This window comes from Colias eurytheme, chromosome 12 (genome assembly GCF_061535395.1).
Source record: "Colias eurytheme isolate Ceu_HAF_F1 chromosome 12, ilColEury1 Martin Lab GWU primary, whole genome shotgun sequence".
NCBI lineage: Eukaryota > Metazoa > Arthropoda > Insecta > Lepidoptera > Pieridae > Colias > Colias eurytheme.
The window spans coordinates 5310219-5334899 of record NC_142991.1 but is presented as its reverse complement, the minus strand read 5'-3'; the positions used below and the strand labels follow the sequence as shown (position 1 = coordinate 5334899).

General features: G+C 33.1%; 3 protein-coding genes across 4 annotated transcripts; 1 reads left to right on the top strand and 2 right to left on the bottom strand.

The window, feature by feature from the left end:
- Positions 1-589: 589 nt before the first annotated feature.
- LOC149904006 (UBA-like domain-containing protein 2) lies at positions 590-4153 on the bottom strand. Its single transcript, XM_090108075.1, has 4 exons — positions 3937-4153; positions 2293-2367; positions 1658-1897; positions 590-1304 (listed from the first exon to the last, which is right to left on the bottom strand). Exons 1-4 carry the CDS (start codon positions 4042-4044, stop codon positions 1278-1280), a joined length of 450 nt encoding a protein of 149 aa, XP_089964201.1. The 5' UTR covers positions 4045-4153; the 3' UTR covers positions 590-1277.
- Positions 4154-7133: 2980 nt separating this feature from the next.
- Rexo5 (RNA exonuclease 5) lies at positions 7134-9282 on the top strand. Its single transcript, XM_090108202.1, has 2 exons — positions 7134-7428; positions 7595-9282. The coding sequence occupies exons 1-2, from the start codon at positions 7365-7367 to the stop codon at positions 9247-9249; spliced, it is 1719 nt and encodes a 572-aa protein (XP_089964328.1). The 5' UTR covers positions 7134-7364; the 3' UTR covers positions 9250-9282.
- Positions 9283-14057: 4775 nt separating this feature from the next.
- LOC149904004 (uncharacterized) lies at positions 14058-23948 on the bottom strand. Of its 2 annotated transcripts, none has more exons than XM_090108269.1 (4): positions 23794-23948; positions 19809-19997; positions 14999-15257; positions 14058-14697 (listed from the first exon to the last, which is right to left on the bottom strand). In XM_090108269.1, exons 1-4 carry the CDS (start codon positions 23846-23848, stop codon positions 14541-14543), a joined length of 660 nt encoding a protein of 219 aa, XP_089964395.1. In that variant the 5' UTR covers positions 23849-23948; the 3' UTR covers positions 14058-14540. The 2 variants fall into 2 exon arrangements, with proteins under 2 accessions (XP_089964395.1, XP_089964396.1); XM_090108270.1 differs by lacking the exon at positions 23794-23948 and adding an exon at positions 20245-20349.
- Positions 23949-24681: the final 733 nt, after the last annotated feature.

Here is a 24681-nt window from a genome sequence, read left to right as displayed (position 1 = left end):
TCTTTCTAATACAGATATATAAATTCGTGGGATAGTACAAGTCAAACAAAATTCATGGTCACCCTACAATTTTTACAAACATCAACTATTGGTTAAGTTGTCAATACGTTAGACTAGGACCATTTGCCTATGGGAAATCTCTCGCTTGGACTGTTTTGAAAGAAAAAGCAACCTTAAGCATAATATAGCAATACATCATATTTTATCTAATTTTTTTTTATAAAATATGATCTATTGCTATCTAGTCTATAGTGCACTGTACGTATAGTTGTCAATCGAAATCTGTGGATGCCGAGTGTGGATGCGACACTCGATACCGCTTACGATTCTCGTAAACACGCTTGCTTGTGTGCGTGAGCTTTTGTATGAAGATTACCTATTGGATGGATATCTGTATCTTATATGTGTATTGTACGCGTAGTGTGCGCATATCTACTCTTTGTTTATGGTTATATTTCGACAACAGAACAACTTGGCTATTTTACCAAACGTCATCGAAAGCTGACACGTATAATATTATTAGCATCCATCCATCTAACACTAGAAAATATTATGTAGAATTTAAAGACCTAAATAAAAATCCCAGGCTGCTTATACTATGTTTATTACAATCCACAATCTTCCCCATCAAACCCACATCTTCTGACGTAATTGTAAGGGTCACTAACCACTTGGCTATCGTGCATTCTTATTGACTTTTAAGAAAAAAATTGTTTGGGCTTTTCCAAAAAATCCAAGGGCGACCAATTTAAAATTGGCTGTTAAAAAACTACATTTTGTCTTAATGTATCACTTTAATTACATTCATAATATTGTCTTTTATGAAGCTGTGTATAATACATGTATACTGAATATAATACAATCAGAACTTCAATTTGATTTAACTAACATTATACATATTATGTATAGAAAAGAACGACAGTATAACGAAAAAATAACAATTTTCTTTTTATTATTATAATACATCCATAATTATTATTAAATAGTAAATACCACTAAATAGTTTGATACCGTTAGTTTACAATAATAATCATAGTAATAGGTTCCTAATAGGTATCAAAAAACTGTAACACAAATATCATAGTGCAATTTGTTTAAAAAACCACTATAAGAACAGTGACAATATTTTGTTTAACATGATTGACTATAACACCCCTTTATTACCCAGCGAACTATAGCTGCTTTGGGGTGTCGGAAATAATGATCAAAAATCCACAGCTCAAATCGCGCACCATTAGAAAAATAAATTACAGATGGTCCTAACCTAAATTTTCAATTTATCTTGGCATGTGTTCTCTGCACACCTGAAAAGAAATTAGTCATGATTAAATACAGCTACTAGACATAGCTATAGTAATAATTTTTAATAAATATTCATAGAAATGATTTTAATCCAGGTTAAAAGTCCCTATGATATATTTTACAAATATATGTAGTTCAATATAATCAACAAGCATTTGGATGAGATTAATCCATAATCTTTTCTCATAACTAAATCACTGTATAAAAATCCCTTTCGGGACTAAAATTTCCTAGAAACGATATCTACTTACACATATTCTTTGATAATTAAATTAAGCAATACCCACCCCATGCTTTACCCCGTTACCCGTTATCAAATCTCAAATATATCATATAATAATCAAAACATACTCACTGCGGTTGAGCAAGAGAGCGGTGCGTAATTAGTCTGCTGATTTGAAGAAGAGGTGAATGTGTTGATTTGCATTTGCGCGGGGGGATGCGTGGCGAGGGGTGACACCGGCGGCGCCATACCACTGACGCCGCCGCCCCCCGCGTTACTGGGACTGCCCGTCGTTGAGAGCCGAGAGAATGCTGCGAGCGCATCAGGGAAGTTTGGGGGTGTCGCTGGTGTGTTACATGGTGTCATCAATTGCTGAAAATAGAAGTTAAAAATGTTTATGACTGAAATATAATATTTTGGGTTGGTTGTAAATATAATATATTTACATAGATTTTGTCTCAGCTAAATTTTTTTCAAATTTAGCTGAGGAAATAAAAAAGACTTTTTTTTTTTTTTATTTGCTCACAGAATTTTAAAAACAGACGCTACTCAGGAGACAGGATAGAATGTTTCCATATGGTAGTTTGGTCTAAATTGCTTTGTAGCGGAATAATTTGAAAAATTCTTTCACCATTAGATAGCTAAATCTTCCTATATGTTCTCTTTAAAAAATAACAATTTCAATTGGAGCAGAGATGTGGCAAACAGATATTTGGATCTTAAAAGTTAAAACTTTTATAAACAAACTTCCTTCATAAATTTTATACCTGGGGATAGTGCTGTGCAGCAATGCCATTTGCTGAAGGGATGGCCACTTCTTGAAAGAATATTGATAGAGCTGTCTGAAATAAAAAGTAAATTGAAAAAAATTACGAATGAATGAATAATTAAAGCTTTATTGTACTGTGTACACACTAAATTAAAGACATAACATAAAATGAAATACACATAAATTGCACAATAGGCGACCTTATGGCTACAGAGCCATCTCTTCCAGGTAACCCAACGGAGGAAAGCAATAACAAAAAACGAATATTGGTAGGTGGTACATACTGAAGCACTGAAGCAATAAAAAATAATACGATACATATTAATGATAGGATAACCAAATAATATGATAAAAAATAGATAGATCTATACTAGATATATATATATCACTATTGTAAAAAAAGAAGTTCATTGCAAATGAATCATTTAAATTATTTATTATATCACCAGTGACATTGTAAAATCACAGCTTCAACAATATACCTGTGACATATGTACATGAATTCAATCACTACATAGTAAAACAAAGTCACTTTCTCTGTCCCTTTATTTTTATGTATGCTTAAATCTTATTAAAACTATCAACTGATTTTGATGCAGCTTTTTTTTAATAGATAGAGTAATTGAAAAGGAAGGTTCATGTGTATAATTAATTAGGTTATTGATAAAGCAGGCGAAGCCACGGGCAGAAAGCTAGTATGATATATATATATAACAAAAACTATACAATAAGTACTGTATGTAAATTGAACAGTTTTTACTTTGTTAAAATATTAAGTATAAATTAATACACTGTATTTAACCCTTCAAGAGTAATAAGGATTAAGATTAAGTGTAAAGAAATTTTGGACAAAAACAAATAAATGATAATATGTTCGGGTCTTTAGACAACTACATTATAATCTAAGATTATAATAAACAAACTCTAAATAGTGTATGTATGTAATCTAAAGAAGATAGCGTGACAATCAGATATATTTTAGAACTGAAATATGAAAATTTATGTGAAAGATTTGTGAGACCTAACTATGTTCTAGTAATATAAATATGTATAATAGAATATTATGCCAAAAACAAAATAAACAATTGTAATTCAGCATAACCTCTTGAAAACATTTTTAACAAATTAATTTTTTTTTAAATTCATATCATGGAATAAAAAAAGTTAATTTTACTTATACCTATTTCATACAACTTTCTACAACTACCAAAAAATATAAACCTTGTAAATATAGGTTAAGAAACAATTCTATTTATATCTTAATTTTTTATGACAGGTTAAATGGCAACTTGTGATTTAAAGCTATCTTTAAAATCAATACATGTTTTTATTTTAGGAATATATAATATGGAGCAGAAAATTTGCACTCTATTTTTAGCAATATTATTGTCAACATTCGTACGTAGATACTACGTGCTTATTTTGTCATTATCAATGTGTGTACACTTTTAGATATGGTCAAGGTAATTGATCAATCTATGTGGTCAACTTTATAATAATCGTTTTCGACAACTTATTTTTATCCCAAATAATGTTTTGTGGTACTAGTTATGATTCATTAATAAATATAAACACAAAATAGTAGCAGCCATTTCATGATTTTATTGTTTGTTTACATGTATTATGAATAATCCCAATTTACCTCAAACTGCCAGTGAGCAGCCTGCAAAAGCTGTTTCGCTTGTTCTCTAGCACAACCAGCTGCTAACACAAATTGATTTATCATAACTTGCTCACGCAATGAATCCATTGTTTAACTTTAATACAGTATTAGCAATTTATAATCACAGAATCTGTAAGAAATACGAGTGCTAAATGTTTATTCTCACAAGAACGTAAACGTTCTGTGTATAGACTATAGTGGCGCTAGTGAGATAGGGAATCGTGTACGAGTGAAAGAGACAAGTTCAGTTTACACTCGAGTTTACAGTTTACGAGGTTTACATAATATTTTCCGTCAGTATTCTGTATTTCTAGTAGACATGGCCTTGTCAATAGGTTGTACTGTAGACTGTAGAGAACTGTTGTTTATAAGTATATAATATACTTTATATACAGGGTGTAATCGTTAAGTGTGCACAGGCGATTATTCCGTAACTATTACAGATATCAAAAAACTTTAAACTGATATCGAAAGTACTTAACCTAATGAGTAAAATGGCCATAATAAATTTTTAAAAATAATACGAGAAATATCTAAAAAATTAACTTTAGTATGAGATATGAATATCCCATGTACATGGGTTGATCCAAAAGTAATGATAATCAATATTAAACAAGGTCATTACAGTTAAAATAATTATGTATTTCTCTAGATAGTCTTCTAACTAGATAATATATTTCGATATTTTTTTTCTTAACTTAGAAAAAAAAAACTTTGACTTCATCTACAAAAACCCCTCAAAATCGGCCATCACTTCGCTGTCGTCTTAAAATTTCTTGTATCGACGGTGTTTCTTGTGCCGAGGTAAGAGATAGAATTAACTAGGAGCTAGATCTTACAAACAGGGTGGGTGTTCAAGCATTTTCAATGCCGATTTTTGATTGGCAGCCATCGCAACTGACGCTTTGTGATCTGGTGCGTTGTCTTGGTGAACCAACATTCAAGACCGAAGTTTGCCATGTCTCTTTTTCTTACTAACCTACCCGCAATCTTTTAATTTGGTCTGTGTAGTAAGAGCCCTGTGTAGTAGTGGCTACCTTCTTAAAATATTCCACATTTCTTCAGCGTCCCAAAAAACTACGGCTTTAATCTATCCCACTAATTTTCACTTTGAAAATCTTCACCGTTTTTTTTGGAAGCTCGCATCCAGGCCATTGATTGTTTCTTGGTTTCAGCATAAACATGGTGAACCCAGGTAACGCCCATGGTCACAAATCGTGACAAAAAATTATCCTGATCTCATTAAAAATTTAGAAATTCACCCTCTAAATGTCGAATCGTTGTTTCTTCTTTTCGTCGGGAAACATTCTGGCTCGCACTGTTCACATTAAAATTAATGTTAATACTTGGAAACGTGGCCTGTAGATATAATTTTTTTGTGATAACTTAGTGATTACATGAGCAAGCATAAAACATTTATTTTATATTTTTATGTGCACAGGAAATACCCAATTATCATTACTTTTGGATCAACCTATACATTTAATATGAAAGATTTTAGCTTTTTTTTTGTTTTTTTTGGTTTTCTGCTTTAATTACTTCGCAAATTTGGAGGGAAGTTCATTTAGAAACTGTAAATAGACCTCCTCATTGTATTGCACAATAATGACGTCACTTCGAAAATCTACTATGAATACAAAATCTATGGGAAATAAATTGTATGGGAGCGTTTAATGTAACATTTTTGGTTATTTCTCGTTTTATTTTAAAAAATTTATTATGGCCATTTTACTCATTAGGTTAAGTACTTTCGATATCAGTTTAAAATTTTTTGATGTCTGCAATAGTTACGGAATAATCGCTTGTGCACACTTAACGATTACACCCTGTATATTATGGTTCTACGGTCAAATAAATTTATGTTTTGATTATGAACTACGGTCTTTCACCCTCTATTTATTTTAAACTATAATCTAAAAATATATTATGAATCGTGAGATTCACAAAATTAAGTATTATATTTTATATATTATGAAGTTAACTACTACCGTTTTTAATTCACTTTATAAAAGTTATAGATAGATCATTGAGATAATATTACTACGTATGGAGGAGACACCACGAAGAAAATCCAGGTGCGCCATTTTTTTTGCTCTAACTAAGTTTTAAAAATTATTATCTAGTTAGGTACTTACCGATAAAAGTTATTCCTTTGCACTTTTCCGTATTATTTGTATTATTTGTGCAATATCGTAACACACACGATGGCATATTTGATGCGTTTCACTTTAAAACAAATAAAAAATGATCGTGCAGTTACGCCATATGGCGTATGTTGAGCGGAACATAAGTGATATAGGCGGTGTCGTCTCCATATGTATATCTCAATGAGATAGATAGACACGCTGCAAATGGCAATAAATCAGGTAATTGCCTGACTCGAGTGGGTGAGGGAGCACTTAAGAGGGAGCAAGATGTAATCTAGTATAATCTATATCCCGTATGTATTACTTTACTCTTTGATCTATATTATAAGCGTGAGAGTGAAAGCGAGCGGTTAATTATATTATAATATTATTGTTGCTCAGTGTTGGTATCACTTGGTGTACATATCCTTTTGCATTATTTACATTATTGCATTTTGCATTATTGGTTTCTAGCACAGTTTCTAGTATAATAACAGAATAGTTAAGTGTGGGTTATTAATTTTTAAGCTATTGCATAGCTTCTATCGCGGGCCTTGAGCGACCGAATCCAGAAATTTAGTAACGAAAAACCTCACGCTCCCCACTCCGACGGGCGTAAAGGTGTGGCTTGAAGGCATAGCATGCAATAGCTTGCAATGCAATAACTGCGGCAGTCCCCGAGTGCCACACGTCTTTTTTTATCTTTATATTAATACTATCGTTCCGACTTTCAGAAGTTTCCATAATGATATCCGCATTACACTAAAAATTGGCGGAGTAAGAGTTTCTCGGATGGAGCCTGTGGGTGTAGTCATTAACAAAGAAAATAATTCAAATTAGAATACATAAACTTTGATATATTTTCTAGGGTTCCGTATATTTAAAGAGTTAAATATAATAACGGAACCCGGAAATATCTATCGATGAGATTCATAATCACAGATAATGCTTAATGGGTCATATCTATGGTGACTTTTGTCTTTTATAGTCTGTGGGTGTCATTCAATGACATTTTATTACGATATTGACATTTGACACACATGGCCGAGACCACATGACACAAAAGATTTTTGACAATCAACAAATGAAAGAAATGGGAAGACCGAAGAAATAAAAATCAACATTGGCACGTTTATTTTGTTATGTAAAGACATTTGAAATCTACTAGTAATACTAGCAGTATAGTTTGCTTTCTGAATCATAATTCAAAAAAAAAATATATAATATTTAATAGGAAATAATATTAAAAGTTGATAACCTAAAATAAATAGATCCTATACAATGAACACTCATTCTATTTCTGAAGAACCTCTGAAGAAAAAAAGACGTAAAGAAAATAAAGACGGTAAGTTATACCATAACAAATATTATAATGATTATGGTCTTGAATAATTTAGACATTTTTGATGCGAATATTGCTTTTAAAAATCAACATTATGCCCAAATATATGTACTTATTTAATTATTTAAGCATTTTATTTCTATTTCAAACTCTTGTATTTTTTTCTCAGATAAACATCATACAAACAAAAAAAAATCTCTTGGCATAGAGAAGAATTTGAAAAGTCAAAGGACACATATCCCTAAATTTAGATTAAAAATAAATGGAAATGCTGCTGCTTTATCAACAATAGAAAACGAAAGAGTGCCCCTTGTTTTAACAGATATACAACATTTACTTCTTCACTCTTTATTGGGCAATCTCAATCTATCACAACCACCCAGATGGTATGTTATAGATAAATGTAATCATGTAAGTCAAACTACTTGCTTAATAATTGAGGGTATTTCTATCAAGCACTGGGAACAATACAAAGAAAAGATGATAAATATCAATAGAATATGTGAAGATTTTGTGGAAATACTCACACCATCAGTGTACAATGGTTCTTTGGTAAAAGAACTAGCATTGGTACCACTGTCTGAAACTGAAAAAGAGGCAATAATTCAAAAATATGGAAGTATGAATTTAGCACTTGATATAAGGAAAGACCTTATGGTTATGATGAAAGCTGTGTTTCCAATTAATGATTCATTTAGTGAAATTAATTATAAAGAGTCTAAAGATCAATTCCCTAGAACACAACTAATTTTGTCAACTTGGCAGCTTATAGAAGAAAATTATCCAGTTCCTCTCAAAGGAAAACTAAAGAATATTTATTCTGACTATGTTCTGTCTAAAGATGAATACAAATCTGTTACACCAGACTCACCCATGTTTGGCCTAGATTGTGAAATGTGTATAACTAATGTGGGATCTGAACTGACTCGAGTATCTGTTGTCAATGAAAAACATGAAGTTATATATGAATCATTAGTAAAACCTTACAATAACATAACAGATTATTTAACAAGGTTTTCAGGTATTACAAAATCAAAATTAGAAAATGTCACTAAAAGATTAGAAGATGTTCAAAAGGATCTGCAACAGTTACTACCTCCTGATGCTATTTTAGTTGGTCAATCACTTAATCTTGATTTACATGCTTTGAAGATGATGCATCCCTATGTCATTGATACAAGTCTTATATATAATTTCACTGGAGAGAGAACACGAAAACCAAAATTAAAAACATTAGCTAAAGAATTTTTGAATGAAGACATTCAATCAAATAAAAATGGCCATTGTTCTATTGAAGATTCTTTAGCGTCACTTAAACTAGTTCAGTTGAAGCTTAGTAAAAATATAGAATTTGGTGATGCGGTGCATACTAATAGACAAACTTACAAAGAAAATATTATTAAAATGACAACTAAACCTGAATATGCCTTATCAATATTCAACCATATTATTGAGCAAAGAAAAACATCATTAGTGGTAGGTTGTGATAATATTACTGGAGACTATCATACCTACTTAACACAAGCAAAGGATAGTTTGAGTGCTCAGTTAAAAAAGGGCAAACCAAAAAAGGTTAAACTGAATACAGTTGACACAGTTGAGGATGTCATATCAACTGTTAGTAACGCTGTAAATGATTATAATTTTGTTATGGCTCATTTAAAACAAGATCAAATAGATGTTCAATTAAATGATATGTCTAACATTGATAAGTGGGTTGAAACTATTTGGAATAGTCTTAAACAGTCTGCACTGTTTGTTATTGTATTTGGTGGTACTGCTACAGACAACGGGGTAGCAATGATAAAAGTTAAAAATAAGTAATTATTGTAAATAAAATTTAAGTTTCTATGTTTTTGTTTTTTTTTTTATTTGTTAAATTCCTACGATTATTGTATGACTAACAAGCACCATTCTAAGGATGACAGCATCACCTCATAAGTCAAAATCTATCTAGCTGCGCCTTGTAGCAGGCATACAGACACATGCTCGAAAAACAGAACCCTCCTTTAGCAGGGAGTTAAATAGGGATGTAGCCAAGTAGTAAAGTCAGCAAAGTATGGTCTGTAACACAGTAAGTACCAGTATTACAAGTGTTAATGGGCGGTGGTGACTTCTTAACATTAATTATCAATTACAAAGAAAAATTGTTACCTATATTTAGTTATAATATCTTCAGCTTTATAATATTAGTATAGACATAGGTATAGATTAGTATTGATTGATTTAATAAAACAACAGTTTGAGCAACAACATTTAATACGATAAAAAAATAAAATGCATATTTTACAACAACTTTAATGAAAATAACAATGATCGACTGTTGAATTGATACATTACATTAATAACAATAATGCTACGACTTTTTTATTATAAATGTTTAATTAGATACTTAACTAGGTACCTACTTTAAAATTTAAATTAGAACTAACTAACTAACATAATACATTTTACACACAAATACATTAAATAGATGTCACCGTTTTATTGTAAACATTGGATTATGGCTACCAAATACAATTTATTGGCACGCCCATCCGCCGAATTTGTCACTGGCGACAAGTCGGCCTCTGCGGACAAATCTGCGTGTGCGCGGTTCATAGCCTAGCCGCTAGCGTGTGATGGTGTGATGGTGTGGATTGGGTGTGGACGCGATGACAGATGTACGGCTCGGTGTTCAGCTCGAGTTAGTGCGTAGTGAATGGAATTACAAGTTACAACCTAGCATAACATAGAAAAAACCCAAGATCAACGTTTCAAAAACGTCCGGATAGAATGAGCACAGCATTCTAAATTGGACGGAAAATATAATAATGGCTTATTAGGGTGTCCCACTATCGGTATAATAAGCGCGAAGGAACTTGTAGTTAGTCCTGCATACACTGATCATGTAAAAAATACAAAAACTAAAAAGTTGTTTGCTTAATTTTTCCTTAAAATTCATGTTTTCTTCTCTAGAGTCTAGTTTCGCGCAGCCGTTTGAAAAAAAATGCATCTGGAATTTTATAAGTAGGTACATATTTTTTACGTACTCAGCGTAAGTATGCAAAACTATATCGTCCAAATTCCAATTGAGTTTAGAATACCGAGGCGGACGCGACGGTGGGACACCCTGTATAGGAAGGAAGAAATGTGTGATTTTGTTTGAATTTTTCTAAAATTTCAGTCATCATATTTCATGCCTTATGTACCAATTAACAATCAGCTGCAGCAGTCGTAAAATTTTATTGCTTTTTGTAAAATTCGTTATAAAAACAACCGCTTAGTGTTGAATATTTGAGAAACTAAGTAGGTAGGTACATATAGTTATGCTTAAAAGATAACTACAACATCGAAAATAAAATTGGAGAGTGTTACTACCGCCGCGCCACTTTCGCGCGTTGGTCATAATATGAGAGCTGTGCATCTAGGTTTTTTTATAAACATATATTTAAATGAATGTTTTCAGCATAATACATTTACTGCGCATTTATACAGGGTTACTTGTAGACACCAGCAACCTCGCAGGACGAGATAGCTAACATCAGAAGTAACAACATAATATTTTGTTCTACGACTATTGGCTTAACTTTTAAATGATTTTTTAAGCTTTTATCACAGACTAATAATAATATACTAGTTACGTATACAACTTTTATTGTACTCTCTTAACATTTGTAAGTCTTGTGTTCTATTCATTATCGAAAGGACGACGTGACGCCCCCTTCCCCCTCTCGTTCGCTTCTTGTTACGTAATTTTTGGGATGCGCGTAGAGTTTATAATATTCAAACGGAAAATTAAATAAATATTTATTTTTGTATGAAAATAAAATCTAACAAATTATCAAAAATATGTTGTTACAGGTTACTTTTACTTATGATGTTAGCTATCTTGCAGCGGCGGCCTTACCCATTGCGAGGCTCCGGGCGGCAGGCCCTTTGCGAGGCCCTTTGCTCTTCGTGAAATGTATGTGATGCGAAAGTAGGTCTGGTTGTTTGGTTTAGGTATTTGTCATGTTTGAGGAGAAATGATAAAGTTAAACAAATGAATAAAATTTGAGTTTTAAAATATTTATATATTTATACATAGAAAGATTTACCAAATTAACAAATACAGAGATGATAAATTTTAAAATTGATGTTTGCGGCTTTTCCTAAGGCTAAAATCTTTAATTAAAGCACAATAATCCAACGAATGAGCTACTAGAGTAGATAATTTTTGAAACAAAAAAAAATCGCAGTCGGATGAAACCCATTAGAAAAGGAGGGGAATATGATAAAAATGTAAGGAAAAATAAATTACGGTCAATCCGAGTTCGGGAAGTGGGAGGGGGGAGCTTTTAAGAGAAAAAAATGGTCTCTCTCGATTTCCGACAAAACTACAAGTCCTACGGAAAAAAGTTCAATGGCAAAGTTGTAGGTAATAAAAGGATCTACAACTTTTTTATTAACAATTTTTTCACATAACCTCAAAATTTAGGTGAAAAATTCAAAAAACCAAGCTTTTGGTTTTTTATTTTTATCTACTTCAAAATTTATTGTTTTTCTACGAAATTTAGTGAAAACTTACTTTATTATGTCCCAAATACACTGTAATTTATTTGATTGAAAATATTTATTTTTTCGCCTTATTTTGAATTAATACCAAAAAAACAACCTTATTTTCAATCGAAAAGTCACCCGACAAAATATCAGCTTTTTTCAAAATAAGGCGAAAAAATAAATATTTTCAATCAAATAAATTACAGTGTATTTGGGACATAATATAGTAAGTTTCCACCAAATTTCGTTGAAAAACAATAAATTTTGAAGTACTTAGATAAAAATAAAAGACCAAAAACTTGGTATTTTGAATTTTTCACCTAAATTTTGAGTTTATGTGAAAAAATAGTGAATACAAAAGTTGTAGAACTTTTAATTACCTACAACTTTGCCATTGAACTTTTTTCTGTAGGACTTGTAGTTTTGTCGGAAATCGAGAGAGACCATTTTTTTCTCTTAAAAGCTCCCTCCTCCCACTTCCCGAACTCGGATTGACCGTAATTTATTTTTCCTTTTATTTTCATCATGTTCCCCTCCTTTTCTAATGGGTTTCATCCGACTGCGATTTTTTTTATCTTTTCATTATTTTTAAAGGCTTCTACCCCAGTCTATACGTCATTTTCGATTGAAAGAATAGCAAGGGCTGAAAGCCGATCTTATAGATATCGTCGTTTCCTTCATACACACGCATGAACATACTCAGTTCTTCGTACAATTCATGTCCATCAATATCACATGATTCTCCTACTGTCATAGATATTTGCAAGTCGCTGCATTGCTTCAAAAGTTCATTATCACTAATTTCCTTTAATCTTTTTATATTATACATGAAACCAAATATGCTCTCATGATGTTTAAGTGCCTTAAACCTAGGATGGCAGCTTGCGCGCACATTGTCGACAATGACATAAAAATAGTTTATTTTGAAAATCTCTTCCGCATTCAATTCATGACAATTCATCTTCTCCTTCATAATCAAAATGCCTTTTTTTACGTCGTCTTCTGACTTCTTTGAACTGCCTGTCAATGTCATTTTCCTCGGCTATTTCTCTCGCTATTACAAGGGATGCCTGGAATCCATTTTCTCGATAATTATCGAGCCAATTTGTGAATGCGTCTAGGTCAAGTAGTATATTCTTTGGTCTAGGTGTTGTATAACCACATATAAGTGCATGTTTTCACCTTGCCACATTTTGCTTATAACATTTATCTTTGTAAGAATGTCATACCTTAAGACAAGTGAAACTACAAATTCGTAGGTAGTTATTTCCTTTTCTATAGAATGGCATTCACTGAACAATTGACAATCTTTTGTATTTTCTGCTAAATCCTTTAAAGCATTACATATATCGCTTAGTTGGTATTTAACGGCCTTCACCGATGCTACCCTGAACTCCCATCTAGTTTAAGAAAGTGGTTTCAGCGATAACGATTTTACATGAGCATTTGAAATAGCCCACCTCTGACTTGAGCCTGCAAACAGAGTGTACAACCTTTGTAGCAAACCAAAAAAAGATTTTGCTTGGACACAAGACGATGCTGCATCTCCTAGGATGAGATTCCAGCTATGACTCCCACATGTTAAAAAATAAGCAAGTGGATTAATTTCAAGAATACGTTTTTGGACACCACTTTTTTCACCACGCATATTCGCACCGTTATCATATCCTTGGCCTCTGCAGTTTTGCAATGATATACCTAACTGTTCTATTTCTGTGATTATATAATTAGTCAAACTCTCAGCTGTGGTTTTTTCGACGGCTAAGAAACCAATAAAATGTTCTTCAATTTCAGCTGTATTTATATTAAAAAATCTTATCCGAGCGAGCGAAGCGAGCGAGTTGCAGCAGCGGCCGGTGTAAATATAGCGATGAGCGAAGCGAAGAGCGTGTTAGACTAACATATTTCTGTAATATTGTATATAGTAAATTATTTTTTGAAAAATAAGGTCATAAAGAAGTTTTACTTCTTACGTGTGTACTCTAGTACACGCACACAATATTTTCATTTTTTTAAATTTGCTTGGGTGGGTTGTTCCGCGAGGCCCCTGCAAGAGCGAGGCCCCGGGCGATTGCCCTGTTCGCCACCCCCTAAGGCCGCCGCTGCTATCTTGTCCTGCGAGGTTGCTGGTGTTTTACAAGTAACCCTATAAAGCCGCGTTATTATTTTTAAAATAAAAATATCACAATTTTTTACAGTTTGCTATCACGCAAGATAAATAATAAATTGTAATCCTGTATTACAATCTTACGGTGATCAAGATTCATGATTTAATAAGACTGTGGCGACAATTTTATTTTTTTCAATTTAGATGTATTATTCCCAAAATGGATGTTTCTCGTTGAATAAGTAAAGTCAACATAACAATTTTAGTTATTTAAAATTTCAATACATTTTAACTTAATAGTATTATTAATACATATATGTGAGAAAGAACCCAATATAGGATTACCGATTAAGTATAGGTCTTAGGAGCAGATAATATAAACGGTACTAGCTATTAATCGTACTTACTAATTTATTTGGTGTCACAGATTACCATTTGTGTGCTTTTTGATATATTTTCTTGTGGTTATAAGTTATAACCATCATTATTATTTAGAAAGAGTATAAATCTGACCCGTGACTGGATCAACTGCAAGAGAAGGAGGCAGTTCCGCAGCAATGTCAGCTAAAGCCTCCCATCGAGTTGATCGACTGCATTCCGACTGACTTGGACTTACGTGTTCTATAGGTTTGCTATCTTCTTCCCTTAAAAAATAGAAAAAAAATGGATATACATATTATGTAGATAATCAAAGTATTAACGAGGTACCTAATACCTATTCATTCTGAGTCCACATTGAAAATTATTATCTCAATGGAATATTATAAGTAAGTATGTCTATATCTATATCTACGAATAAATATTTTGGATATTTCCTATGCTTTCTTGCGGGAATGCCTTGTTTTATTTTGTTTTTTAAATATATTAGTATTTTTCTTTCGAGAAACTGTAAATACGGATTTTCTTGTTACAAGCATTAGTTAATTAAGAGAAAGTGAAACTCACGTAATTTCTATTTCTTCTAAAGGACTTGTTACAATTTCTGGATTGCACGGCTCATCGACCTCCACCGATTCGGTTGGTATAGTTTCATCGACACATTCCTCGTTACTGGGAAGCTCATTTATATCCTCAATACGAGTATCTTCAAGTATTTTATTGACTATGACAATGTCTGCTACCTCTTTGAATGTTGTAATTTTATTTTCCTGGCCATTTTGCTTATCATGAATCTTTAATTCTAACGGCGCGTTTCCATCCAAATCTGATAATAAATAAGTAGATTATGATGTTAGACCCTACCGTGCGGCTTCACTCGCATATTAGATCGATTTTTCTATTCTTTAGAAATTTTATATGTATATGTATAACGGAAATCCCGTTTATATATATAATTTCTAAAGAATAGAAAAATCGATCACTCGAGGCGGGAATCGAACCCGCGTCTTCCGCCATTCCGTCGCAATGCCTGAACAAAGCTTTCATGGTGCGGGGTGTTGGGGTGATGTTAGACTCATAAAACTAAAACATAAAGAGTAGAATAAATTCGATTAGTGGATCATGGGTGGCCGACTTGGTCAGGCGTCGCCCCGGAATGGCGCGGAAGACGCAGGCTCGAATCGATCCTGCCTCGTGATTGAATTTTTTCTATTCTTTAAAAAAATAGTTGTATGTATAAAGCATTTGAATGCTATTTAAAAACCAAAATATCAAACCAATAGTTCTCGTTTCTATAATGTCCTTTTTTAGGTCTCACTTCTTTGTACTAACTTGGTTCAGTGGCTCAGGCGTGAAGAAGAGAGCCAGACAGAAAGATTTACTTTATAATATTAAATAGTATGGATTGTAATCACTGCATGGTTTACAAAGTCGCTGTCACTGTCTGTCTGTGCCTATTAAAAATAGAATATTTATAGGTATACCAATCACACCTACCTACTTATAATATACTTATAACTAATATATTATTAGATTTTTGAGTACATACTTGAAGTTAATGTTTTTTTTTTATTAAAAGTCTATAACAATACAACTACATTAATTTCTATATAGCCCGCAAATTAAACCACAACGTTGATTTGGAAACGTTCCAGAATCCAGCCACTGGCCTATTTGTCGTGATAATTACCATAAGAGTTACAAGTTACAACAATTCGTTGATGTCACGCAAAAGGTTTGTTTTTATTTTTACATTTACCTAGGTGTTTAAAGGCACTCAAAACGTAGATACATATATTTTTAACATGTCTTCATTAGCGATTATATATTGTTAAATTTTAGATCATCAGGAAAATTCTGGATGGCATTTGTCTGTTGCAAGGTTTATCTGTTTTATTTAGTATTGCTCTCTTATGTGGGCCTACTTACGCTGCAGCTGTAACATAGAAGAAAATCTAATAAAACAATAATGGGGAAACCTACTTTCTCTTAATTATAGCCTGAGATAAGGATTTAAACTAATAACAGTATTGCGTTTATAGAGCGTTTAGTAGGTAGCCGACAAAAATATACCTTGAAAATATTTCTTTAATCAAAGGACAAGTTCAACTTGAGGTTACCGACCGGTCGTGTAATGGTCCGATATCATGGGGAGTTAATAGTCGCTACATTTATAAATCATTATACTTTTTTTTGACTAAACGTGTCGGTCACCATAAGGCGGACCTTCATACGACGACTTACGCATTTTGTGATATTTCCACTGACATAGTTTTATTGTTAGAAATAACCCATATATTTTATCATCACTACAAGTTTCTCCGGCTGTCTCTTTGTACGCTTGGATACTTAAATCTGCGCAACGGATTTGAATGCATTATTTTTATAAATTAAAGTGTTCAATGGGAAGGTTTTATAACAATGTTGTATTTTGTTGTAGTTTGTGTGTAAGTATATATTTTTTTAAGTTTTTTATGTAGGTACCTACAACGCGGGCGCGCTATGGTTGAAAAGTGAAAACCTAGTCAATTTTAAGTTCCATCAAAAAATCTTCACTAATTAAATGTTGCTATTATTTTATTTGTACCTAAGGCAGTAGTAATATATCTTTTTTTTTATTTTTTTTTTTTATTAGAGATTAGGCAAGCATTTGACCATCGCTTCGCCTGATGGAAAGCGATAAGCATGGTCTAGGATGGAGCATGCTGACCTAATAGATGCCTATTCACTTTTCTTTTGAATAAGTCCAGATTGTAATTATCAGGAAACACGCAGGCCGGAAGATTGTTCCATTCCCTACTGGTACGCACGAGAAAGGAAGAAGCGTAACGCTTAGTGCGTAAAGGTGGAATGTCGATGACATAGGGGTGGAGACCAGCACCGCATCGACTCGACCGGTGGTAAAAAAGGAGAAGCAGGTATCAGGTTGTGCAGTTCTTCAGCACATTCACCATGATAGATCCTGTAGAAGACTGCCAAACTAGCCACCTTTCGACGATGTTCCAAGCTGTGTAATTTCGAGGTGGTGAGGGCCTCATTCCCGATAAGCCTTATCGCTCGTTTTTCAATCGAGTCCAAGGCGCTAAGTTGGTATTTTGCTGCACCAGCCCAAAGGTGAGAACAATACTCCACACCCGACCGAACTTGAGCTTTATAAAGGTTTAGGAGCTGTTCCGGTGTGAAGAATTGCGCCACTTTGGAGAGAATTCCCAGCTTCTTGGCGGCAACTTGCACCCTGGACTCAATGAAGGTTTTGAAGTTGAGGTTAGAGGAGAGCTTTAGGCCTAGAAGCTCCAGTTCATTGGACAATTCCAAGGACACATCCTGAAAACTAGGTGTTAAATTTAAGTCGGTGTGTTTAGCTGTAAACAGGCAGGCCTGTGTTTTCAAAGAGTTAAACTTAACCATGTTGGCATCGCCCCATTCGGCCACTGATTTTAGAGAAAGGTTCAACCGTTCAACCATAGCCTCTCTTTGTGCCGCCAAAACATTATTGCCCGTCTGCGCTTCGGATATGTATCTGTCTACAACTGTGCTGTCATCAGCATAACCATATATGCTCGGATCTAACAGATCATTTATATGAAGCAGAAATAAAGTAGCAGACAGTACTGATCCTTGAGGAACTCCAGCGTTAATGGGTAGTAGATCAGACGCACAACCATCGATCACAACACGAAGCGAACGCTCTCCCAAGAAATCAGAGATCCAGTTGCGCAGGCTAGGACAGATCCCATATGCTGGAAGTTTGTTGATAAGGCCACTGTGCCAGACCTTGTCAAATGCTTTCGAAATGTCGAGGGATACGGCTACTGCCTCCCCGAGCTTCTCGATAGCAGAGCCAAAAGTATGAGTGAAGTGAACCAGAAGGTCCCCAGTAGACCTGTTACGTCGAAATCCGTATTGATGATCGCTGAGGAGATCGTTACCTTCTAGATACCTCAGAAGCCGGTTGTTTAAGATACGCTCCATAATCTTACAGATAATGGAGGTGATTGAGATAGGCCGGTAGTTACCTGGGTCGCTTCGGCTTCCTTTTTTGGGTATTGGCTGGACATTGGCTATTTTCCAGGTCTTGGGAACTTTACCAGTATGGTATGAAAGACGATACAATCGTGTTATATCTTTTAAAATCATTAAATTTGTTGATTAGTAAGTATGTCTAAGTAAGGAAGTATACTTAATTTACTTCAGCTACTTGATCAAAAGCTCATACGAAAAGAAAGCATTTATCTACATAGCAGACTTAGCAGATAATAGAGCAGTCACGCAATTTAATAGCAAATTCAAACTTCACCTTCGAAACAAAATTATAATTTAACTCGTTTAAAAGTGAACAAAGGAGTCCCATAAAATTAAAGTTTCGCCGACTATATTTTAATAAACCTAACGACTAGGTACATTCATTATAAGGCATGTTTATTGTTAGGTCTTGCATATCTAAATACTTGCTTTAAATAGCAAATAGCACCTCGCTTTTGTTTTGTTTTACATAATTTTACTTAATTCTTTTGGTAAGTTTAAAATGTAGGTAACCTTTGTTAAATTATTTTAGTGTAGGCAATTAATATTACTCTGAACTTCTTTATTTTATTAGTAAAACTAGTGGTCCGCCCCGGCTTCGCCCGTGGTACATATTTACGTTTTCTCTACATAAAAACCATCCTCGTACTTCAAGGAATATAATAAAAAAAGAATTATCGAAATCGGTTCAGCCGTTCTCGAGTTATGCGCTTACAAACACATTTTGCGATTCATTTTTATATATAAGACTAGCGGTCCGCCCCGGCTTCGCCCGTGGTACATATTTACGTTTTCTCTACATAAAAACCATCCTCGTACTTCAAGGAATATAATAAAAAAAGAATTATCGAAATCGGTTCAGCCGTTCTCGAGTTATGCGCTTACCAACACATTTTGCGATTCATTTTTATATATAAGAATAAAGATTCAGATAAATATAAAATACAGATATTCATAAGTATAATATATAGACCATAATATATACATTTACTTTGGGGATTTCCGTAGAGGCAGTAAGTACGTACATATAACATTTTTAGGACTTTAGATGAGTGTAAGTATACTGTATAGCAAAAAAAATATATTTAGAAGTCGTATCCTACAGCTCATATTTTAACAACATAGGTTAATTAACTTTTGAAGTCACTCCATAAAAAAAAACAATTTTCAAACAAAGCCTGTAAAATGTAGTCGAACCCAACATTGGTTTATCAACATATAAAATATAAATTTTATTAAGAACAAACAGACAATGAAATTCTAACCATTATTTTGACTTTTGAAGACTATAAAACTTCCATTTCTCTTTTGGTTGCTATTTTTAAAGATATTTAAATAAAAGATTCATACTTACCGTTTACTTTTCCTTCCGTATCATGATTAGTATCTGTAGAATCACTATTACTAGCTAATTGTATATTTTCCGTAAAAGTATCACACGAAGGAAGCGCTTCAATATTATTTTTACTTTCAAACTTTTTATCAACATTGTTCTCCGAGCTCATTTTGTCTATTTCATTGTCCTTTTGTACTTTTGTTTCTTCTGAAAGAGGTAAAGTATGTGTTTAAAAACCCCTAAAGCATTAAAACAAAAAGTTGTTTGCTCTAAGTAAAAACCAGGCAATAAATTATTTAAAAAAAAATCACAAAGTAAAGATCTTGCTATATTGAAGTAAATTGATTAAAGTTAATTGATTTTAATAAAAAGACGATACATAATTATAGGGACAACTAATCCTAAAGCTATCCAATTATCCATCCATACTATAATATAATAAATGTGAAAGTACCTAACTCTGTCTGTCTGTTACTCAATCACGCCTAAACTACTGAACCAATTTGCATGAAATTTGGTATGGAGATATTTTGATACCCGAGAAAGGACACAGCCACACAGGCTACCTTTTATTGCGAAATACATATGTACCACGGGCGAAGCCGGGGCGGACCTCTAGTAATATTATAAATGCGAAAGTGTGTTTATTCGTTTTAATGTGACATGGCCATGGGTAACTTTTGACAGCGAAAAAACGACTCATACTAATGCGAATTTAACATCAGGGGAATCCGCGGGCAAAGAAAAATATATAATTATTGATTTCAATAAAAATGATGATGATGAAGATATTGTTCATGAAATTAATAATAATTCAATAATTCCAGGGCCCTGGTGAAAGCGCCCAACGACCGGGCGAGTGTATACGTTCGCTAGCTATGCAGATACTGAGCCATTCTGCGCACACGCGGCCTGTGGATAGAGAGCATAGCGTACGGGATGTGGGTGGGAATAGGTGGGTGGTTTACTTAATCAGTCGTAAAAATTTCCAATTTTAGGAAGATTAGAAAAATGATTTTAACAATAGTTAGGGAAATTTCGATTGACAGAAAAATTACGATAAGTCACGAAAAATTTATATAAGTCAGGAAAATTAAGATACGTCAGGAAAATTTCTATATGTCAGGAAAATTTCTATACGCCAGGAAAATTTCGATTAGACAGGAAAATTTCTATACGTCAGGACAAATTCTATAAGCCAGGAAAATTTCTATACGTGAGGAAAATTTCCCTTTACCGCAAAAATTTATATTAGTCAGGAAAAATCCATAATTCGGGAAAATTACGATAAGTCAGGAAAATTTCCATAAGACTGGAAAATCTCTAAACGTGAAGAAAATTTCTCTTTGCCGCAAAATTATAAAGATAAGGAAAATTTTTATAAGTCATAAAAATGTTTATACAAGCCAGGAAAATTTTTATACGCCAGGAAAATTTCTATACGTGAAGAAAATTTCTCTTTCCCGCAAAATTATATAGATAAGGATAATTTGTATAAGTCAGAAAAAAGTTTATAAGCCAGGAAAATTTCTATTCAAACTAAATTATTGTATAAATTATATATTCAGAAGAGAACTTAATACAACGGTTCCGTGAGATGGGAGAGGATACGGAAGATTATTCTAAACCGTTAGGAGATTGTGAAGGTAATATAAAGTATTATTATTAAAGTGAAACTTTTATTACATCGTCTCAAACTTTTTGGTCTGTGTAGTGCATGCGCTACACAAAGCAGTGTTCGGAACCATTCGAACAGTTTCACTTTTACCGTGGTTTCATAAAACCACACAACATTTTTTATTTAATTAAGTATTTAATTTTATAGATAAATTAAAAAAACTAATCAGAGAGATAATGTAAAAAGCAGTTTTAATCCTACTAATATTATAAATGCGAAAGTTTGTGAGGATGTGTGTGTGTGTGTGTTTGTTACTTTTTCACGCAAATACTACTGAACCGCGATTACAATGAAATTTAGCACGCATATAGAAGGTAACTTGGACTAACACATAGGTTAGGTTTTATCCCGGAAATCCCACGGGAACGGGAACTATGTGGGTTTTCCTTTGAAAAAGCGGGCGAACCCGCGGGCGGAAATCTAGTACTCTATAAAACTGAAATTTAACTATGTAATTGTCTAAACTCAGTGATAGAACTGATAGATATAGTTATCATTAATTGTTTATGTATCATGTGCGAAATCAATACTTAGTAATTACCGTGTCAGACAAGATTAGGTGTCTAGTGTCTATCAAGCACCACGTATATCAAGAAGTAATAGGTTTACGATACAAACACACAGCGCTATTTTTGGCCGCAAGTTCCTATCGTTTTTATTGTATTAGCAAGCAAAGTAAATGCCTATTTCTTCTACAGCTGTTACTTTGCTATCAACAGTTACTAACTAATTACATACGAAAATATTATTAACTTGTCATATAATAAAACTTTGTTCCCTTTACACCAGATGAAGAAAACCACGGATAAGCAGAGGTAAATCGATATTTCTAGCTTTTTTATGACAAAATAGGGAATCGCTGGACGGCAATCTTGCCGGCTATAAGGGAAGATACTTAGAGCAAGGGAAGATGTGATCAACAATGAGCGCGCTTCCCTAGAAGGTAGGTACTCTGCCTTATTTACTACCTAACCATGTAAGTTTAATGATTTATATTTTAAAGTTGTTTTTAGTTTCATTTATTTTAATTACCAATGATGTAATAATTCTACCTTATTTATATCGTATGACTTGGATATCGTTTTATAACTAACCTTTTTATAAATATATACTTAGTTACTTACTTGAGTGAATACTTCTCTCACGTTTAATATTTCAAGAATAATTATTACGTTATGTTAGCAAATGACACTCAATATTATAGAGTGACACTCAGTATCACACTTTTAAATATTATGATTTTTCGTAGTTGAAATACGTACCTACTTATTTGCTTTGTATGGAGTAGAAGTATCTTTGAAGAATTTTATCCAAGGGATAAATACATTTAGACGATTTAATTTATTCTCTACTTTTATTATTTGAAGAAAAAACCAAAACCCCCTTTGATTCGAAGATAATTTTTTTTATTTTTGTAGTTAACTTATATAAAGTTATAAACGCGAAAGACATGCTATAAAAGGAAATGTGCAAAAACTTAGCATCTCCTTACGATAAGAAAAAGTGGTAGGTATGTCCGCAGATAGTAGTATGGGGTGGTAAGTTATTACAGGCGATACTGTTTCCGACAACCACGTTCATGGCAGTTAACATTTCCTAGTAGAAAAACGACCGCAATAGTGCCATTTAATTTAATATTTACGAATATTATAATTTATAACGTACAGAACACGTGTACACGTTGCCTTTCTATCTATTAAAGACCTATCACGATGTGAAATTGTTTTATTGGGATTGATTTTTGCGGGAGAGAGAAACTTTAAAATAACTAAAGATATTCATATTCATATAATTAAAAAAAAATTTCAAATAAAACGAATTCTCCATGTACAATGTACTTACATACGAATGACATTTAGAAGTTAAAAATATAAAAAAAAGTCGTATCTAATGGGTTGGATAACTTTGCATATCTAATTCAGATTGGATCTCGCCGCCACGAATGGCTGTAAATGGTAAATTTAGCATCAAGGTTTTACTCATATATTCACTTAGTCCATTATAATAAGTAAGGTACCTACTATGTTATTTAATATACACTATTAATGGTCATTGCATAGGTATATAAAACATTTCTATAACGTATATTATATTCTACATATGAAAGTGACATTAGTTTCCTTGGCAGGTACAATAAGTACATGACGAATTGAATTTCATTATGTATAAAGTAAGTATTAATTTAGGTACCTACTCGTTGATTTGAACAAAAGGATATTTCGGTCTCAGACTCTCAGCTATTATTAAGACTGAAAATCACTGGGAATATTTATTGTCTATGTGGTATAACGGTAAGAAAAGTGCTCGAGATATATTGTTTAATACCTGTTGCATTAGTTTGTATATCAGCCATATTTGGAGCGCTGCTAGTGCAGCCCATGATGCGTGGTATGTGTATTTAGAATGCCATTGATCAAATATACGAGGCTTTGAGGGAAAGTTTTGACAAGTACCACCTCACAAGGCACCCAGTCAACTACTACAACTAAACTCGACTGCGCACTTCATAAGATCGTATCGTATATACCTATTAGGTACGGGAGGAGTAAGCCCACTCAGCTGACCTCGCAACCCCCTTCGCGTTTTTCAAATTAAACGAGTGTAAAGCATTCTTCCACTTTGACGCAATTACTGTTAGTTAGGATTTTGTTTTTAATACAACCTTCATGCATAAATTCTTTTGTTGAAACGAAATACTCATTAGAATGCCTTAGCACTTTGTTCGTAGAGAAGGAAAAAATATGTACTTAGTCTATAAATACATTTTGTAGAGTCATGTTTGGTATTTCAATTTTCTTGTGATTTAAGTATAAAAATATTAAATAAAAGCCTGTATTGTAGGTATAACGATACATTCAAGAGATATTAAATGACAAAACGCATTTGTTGTCACTACTTATTTCTTGCAACGCTTTTTTATCGGCTTTAATCGAGTGAGCTTCCTCAATAACACGCTACATAATATGTGTAGGCTTAGTGTGTAGGTACTTTATCTATCTAAAAATAAATAAAGCCCAAACTACTACTATAGAAATATGGCATGGCTATGATTATGATGTAGGAATCCGTTACATAATAAAGAATTTTGATAAAGGCGCTAAAATAGAGGATGAAAGTTTTTACTACTATTTTTTTATTTTATATTTCGTCAAATAGGTATCTCTATTTTTATGATACCACACACACTACCACAGCAACACCTTATTTGTACGG